The sequence below is a fragment of the Pteropus alecto genome, unplaced genomic scaffold, assembly GCF_000325575.1.
Source record: "Pteropus alecto unplaced genomic scaffold, ASM32557v1 scaffold19, whole genome shotgun sequence".
NCBI classification, from domain to species: Eukaryota; Metazoa; Chordata; class Mammalia; order Chiroptera; family Pteropodidae; genus Pteropus; species Pteropus alecto.
The window spans coordinates 479370-485072 of NW_006442490.1; the positions used below are offsets into that span (position 1 = coordinate 479370).

The window sequence follows — 5703 nt, forward strand, 5'->3', positions numbered from 1 at the left end:
GCTATACTGATAAACAGTGTAAACCAGTGGAAGGAAGGAAGGAAAGAAGGAAGGAAGGAAGGAAGGAAGGGAGGGAGGGAGGGAGGGAGGGAGGGAGGGATTGAGGGAGGGAGGAAAAAAATGAAAAACTTCTGTTGAGTAAAAATCCAAATTCTGTATTTAAACAAGTCTTTAATCCAAACAAGACTTGGACAAGTTAAAAGGAGCTTATAAGTATGAAGTAATGTCATGATGTATGAGCATAAAAGATTTTAACAGGATAGGAAAAATGTTAACAATACTGAAAGGATTTGTCTAATCATAGGCCTGAGGAAAATGTGAAAGAAGTCAAAGACTTGGGTCAAATAGATGATTAATGAAGAAAATGAAGGTTGAAAGTTAAATGTAGATAAGTGGTCTTATTTTCAATGAAAATGTAAACATAAGGCAAGTTTCTACAAAGATTCAGTACAATACAGATTCATGAAACAGCAAAGACCAGGCATTTATTCTAACCTTTGAAGAAACTAGGAGAAATCCCATTTTTAAGGAAAACTGTAATTCACGGGAACTATACTGCCAACTTGCAACCAGAAAAAAAGTAACAGTATGAAGTAACAAAAATCAAATATTCACATCACCAAAGAAATTGTGTATGATGAAATTCCGGTGTAAACATCACAATGATGATTTTGGTTCAGCCCAGTATCAATATTCTGAAGCATTTGAGATCACGTGACGTAGGCAGAGTGACTGTGTATCAAAAGTGGTTTCTCCAATGTGCCAATGCTCTCGCTCCATATGTGCTTTCTAGGAAATAACTGTTGACCCACCTTATTTATTAGACCAGCTCCATGTGCCTTATAACTCCCACGCAAACCAATCTAGTTCCAAAGAAAATATCTGCCACCAGTAGGTAGAGAGAAAAAAGTAAAACGCATCCCACCAGCAATTCTTAAAAATAATAATAATAAAAAACCTATAAAATAAGTATATAACCTCCAATGTGACTAGTTGGACAAAGACAACATTCACTTGGATATAAAGTTCTGGTGAATATATTAGAAAATCTCACTGTAACCAAGTGAAATAAACATATCAGAATAGTTTGCAGAGCTTCAAAAACATATAGGAAAACCTATAGTTGCCATGTTTTTTTGAACATATATTAAATATACTTACACAGTAGCTCTTCAGTCTGATAAAATCTACAGTCATAGGAATGGATCTGTCACTATTTCTGTTCAGTGCTTTAATGTAATCCAGTAGGTCAGCAAAGAATTTATAGCCCCCCTTGAGCACACAGAGGGCCACAATGTGATGGCCTCCCATCTCCTTCATCACATCTCGAGCAAGTCGTTCGGTTCTACAGAAATAAAATCAGGAATTTAATAGAAATTAATTTATATTAGATTAGAAATATATTTGAACTTTATAAAAACATCTTTTAAGCATTAAACATCCACAAAACATATCCTTTGCCCCCATGAAGTATATCTTTGCTTCATAAAGTGAAGATAAAAATTACAAAAACCTTCAAAAGCTAAGTACACTATGAGTACACTAAATCTATCATAAATTTTTTAAACGCAATTTAAAATAAGATACCATGTCACCTATTGATTGTAAAATTCTGATTAAATGAAATTTCCCTGATAATATACATTATTAAAAGAGGCTGTGAAGAAAACAATACTCTTATAAATTAACATAACTTTCTGGAGCATAATTTGGTAGTATCGAAACATTCAATAAGCACCTTCCCCTTGCCCCAGAATTTCCACATAGATTAAGTTGAGCAACCACCTAAATGTGTGTAAAAGGATGTCTCCTTCTAGTATGGTCTGTAAAAGCAAAATAATGGAGAGATCTTACATGTCCATCAATAAGGGACTGATTAATTATGGTACAGCCAGAAAATGGAATGCTATGCAACTCTTAAAATATATAGGATAGCTCTGGATATAATAATATGAAAAAATGTCCAATAAATTTTAGACCTATATGATAGTCTATACCCATGTGTTAAAATATATATTTATATTTTCACATAGCATATGTGCACAGCCAATGGGTAGGGAGGAAATGTGCACAGGAGGCTCTGAGGAGAGAACTCTTATGTATAGCCTTAAAAATCAGAATATTTCATAATATGCATGGAATTGACATTATAATTTTAAAATCAAAACTGAAATAACCTGACACACAAGGCAAGCATTTAAATACCAAGTTTTTCACTGTGATTCATTTAAGGGGAAAATGTTGAGTTAGATGTGCCTAATAATCAAAATCTGACCTTGCCTTCATGTGATTCAGCCCCAGCCCATTACTCTATTCAGGGTTAAGAAATCAAAGACTACGACTAGAGCTCATGCTTCCAATTTCCCTTCAGTGTTTACTTTATTCTACTCCCTACAGGTTCCCAGTATACCACGACTTACACTGGATAATTAGTAAGCTCTCCCCTAATTTTTTGCAAAGAGAGTTTTTAAAATAGAAACCATTCATTATTAGACAAGCTGGCCTAGTTTATGATCAAATATCAACTACTTAGAACATTGCTGACACTTGAAATTAATATAAAAAAATTCAAATTAACATCTTACTAACCTGTCCATAATTAGTCCATGAGGAATAAACACCTTTTCCAAATCCTCAGCATAATGATTAGGTATACAAAATAAATCTAGGTCATAACCTGGTTCATCATCGCTAATCTGAAAAAGAAATATGGCTGTTTCAGTGAGAGCATTACAGGATACAAACATTTGATTGAATTTAGATGTTAAAAACCTTACCCTATCAGAGAAATTTGGGTATGAGATATCAAGAACTTTCAGTAACTTTGTAGGTATGATAACGAATTACACTTATATAAGTCAACCATGTTTTAGAAATGAATTGTTAAGATTGCAGAAGTAAAATGACATGTAAAATATCCATTAATTTAGCAAAGAAAGAAAAACCTTAAAGAGCTAAGACAAATGTGGCAAAATTTGATAATATTTAAACATGGGTAATGAGTACATAAGGATTCATTATAATATTCTACTTTTGAGTATATTTGAAAATTTAGTTTGAAAAACTCGAGTGACATCATAAACATGGCGGAGTGAGAGAAGTCCCTGGAACTCCCCTTGAAACAATAAGCTGAACATCTAAAACTCAACAAAAAATTGCCAAACTGCACGCCAGCATGTCTGAGTGTGGGATCTGCGCATAAGAGCTACCACAGGTCAGAACCCCGGGTGTCAGGCAGTGGACTAGAAGAAATAAAGAAGCGGCCTCTCGCAGCTGCGGGAGCTCCCTGCAAGAGGAGGGGGAGGAGTGAAGATGCAGCGAGTTCCCTGAGCAGCCCTGCCTGGAAGTGCTATGAGTTCCATGCAGCTGGTGGCAGTGCCCAGGGACCAGAGCAGAAAGCAGAGAAGTGGAGATGGCAGAGAAGCAACAGTTGATTATTAATAGCCACGACTGCAAAACGGGAGGCTGAGCTGCAGTCCCCATCCCCCAACCCAGAGGGCCCCTCCCCCCATATCCTCTGAGACTGAAACTCGCAGAGCCCCAGGAGAATGTGAGCAAATGCTACCGAAACTGTCATTAACGCTGACAGGGACTGAGACTGAGGGTAGCGAGTATGATTGAATATCTATAAGAAAAAACGAAAGGCATTAATTCTTGAAGGGGAAGAAAAGGAGCGGACAAATAGTTGACAAGAATTTCTCAAATTTATGGAATGAGCTGGAGCTTGGAATTCAAGAAGTCAGAGTCAAAAGAAAAACGCCTTATTTGCAACAGGCTAAAGAGAAACCTTTATATAATAAATCTTTCTGGGGAAAAAAGTAAAATACACGTCCATTAATGCCCAGGGAGAGAAACAGTCCATTAAACATCATGAACAACCAAGGTGACAAGGCAGCTCAGAAAGAAAAAGAAAAATATCCAGAAAATAAGATTAAAGACACAGAAATGAGACTTAAATGACAGAGAATTCAAGATGATACTTCTGAAAAAATTCAGTGAGATCTGAAAAGAATCATATCAACCATTTCAGGAATTGAAAAAACAACTAGATGAGCAGAATGAGTTCTTTAGCAAGGAGATTGAAACCTTCAAAAAGAACCAAATCGACCTTCTGGAGATAAAGAACACATTGCAAGAGTTGAAAAATGAAATAACAAGCTTGGGAAATAGAGTCGACCACATGGAGGAAAGGATCAGTGATATCGAAGACAGAAATCTAGAAATAAATGAGAAAGAAGAAGAGAGACACAGAAGAATGAAAAATAATGAAAGAAATACAAGAACTAGCTGATACCATTCAGAAGAAACATAAGAATAATGGGAATTCTTGAAGGGGAAGAAAAGGAGCGGACAAATAGTTGACAAGAATTTCTCAAATTTATGGAATGAGCTGGAGCTTGGAATTCAAGAAGTCAACAAAACACCCAATTATCTCAACCTAAAATAGCCTTCTCCAAGACACATTGTATTAAAATTATCAAAAATCAACGACAAAAAAATAATTCTCAGGGCAGCCAGGGAAAAGATGACGGTAACCAATAAAGGAAAACCCATTAGACTATCACTGGACTTCTCAGCACAAACCTTACAAGCCAAAATGGAGTGGAATGAAATATTCAAAATATTCAAACTATTCAATGAAAGGAATTACCAGCCAAGAATAATGTATCCAATGAGATCCAAAACAACTCATATTGACAATTTCAGGAATTGAAAAAACAACTAGATGAGGAGAATGACTTCTTTAGCAAGGAGAATGAAACCCTCAAAAAGAGCCAAATAATAATTCTGGAGATGAAGAACATACTGCGAGAGATGAAAAATCAAATAGCAAGCTTAAGAAATATAGTAGACCAAATGGAGGAAAGGATCGGTGATATCAAAGAGAGAAATCTAGAAATAAATCAGAAGGAAGAAGAGAGAAATCAAAGAATGAAAAATAATGAAAGAGAAATACAAGAACTAGCTGATACCATCAGAAGAAACATAAGAATAATGGGAATTCTTGAAGGGGAAGAAAAGGAGCGGACAAATAGTTGAATTTTCAGATAAATAGTTGATGAGAATTTCCCAAATCTAAGGAATGAGCTGGAGCTCGGAATTTAAGAAATCAATAGAACATCCAATTATCTCAACCCAAAAAGGCCTCAACCAAGATACACTGTATTAAAAAAATCAAAAATCAATGACAAAGACAGAATTCTAAGGGTAGCCAGGGAGAAGAAGACGGTAACCTATAAAGGCAAACCCATTGATTATCATCGAACTTCTCAGCACAAACTTTACAAGCCAGAAAGGAATGAAATCAAATATTCAAACTATTAAATGAAAGGAACTACCAACCAGCCAAGAATAATGGATCCAGCAAGCTCTCCTTTAGATATGAAGGAGAAATAAAGACCTTTCTAGACACACAAAAATTGAGGGAATTCTCCACCATGAAGCCTGCATTACAGGAAATATTGAAAGTGGTCAGCTCACCTAAAACAAAATGACAAAAAAAAAAAACATAATTAGGTGAAAGGTGACTAGCAGACAGAAACAGGAGTACAACCCTTACTAAGAATAGGATTGCTACTGCAAGATAGTAATGAACATTCAGCATACATAGGGACAAATTGAGACAATAACAGACAAGGGGAGGATACAAACATCCAAATTCTCAAATGAATGGAGATAAGGCACACACAGAAGAAAATGAAT

At 35.6% G+C, this 5703-nt stretch overlaps 1 protein-coding gene across 1 annotated transcript in view; it reads right to left on the reverse strand.

Moving 5' to 3' along the window:
* The window catches only part of HPRT1 (hypoxanthine phosphoribosyltransferase 1), a 35507-nt gene that overhangs the window by 16629 nt on the left and 13175 nt on the right, over positions 1–5703 (reverse strand). The window contains exons 2-3 of the mRNA XM_006921521.3: positions 2590–2696; positions 1162–1345 (exon numbers count right to left, since the gene is read on the reverse strand). Of these exons, the coding sequence (XP_006921583.2) occupies positions 1162–1345; positions 2590–2696 (291 nt within the window). The remainder of the gene's footprint in view (positions 1–1161; positions 1346–2589; positions 2697–5703) is intronic.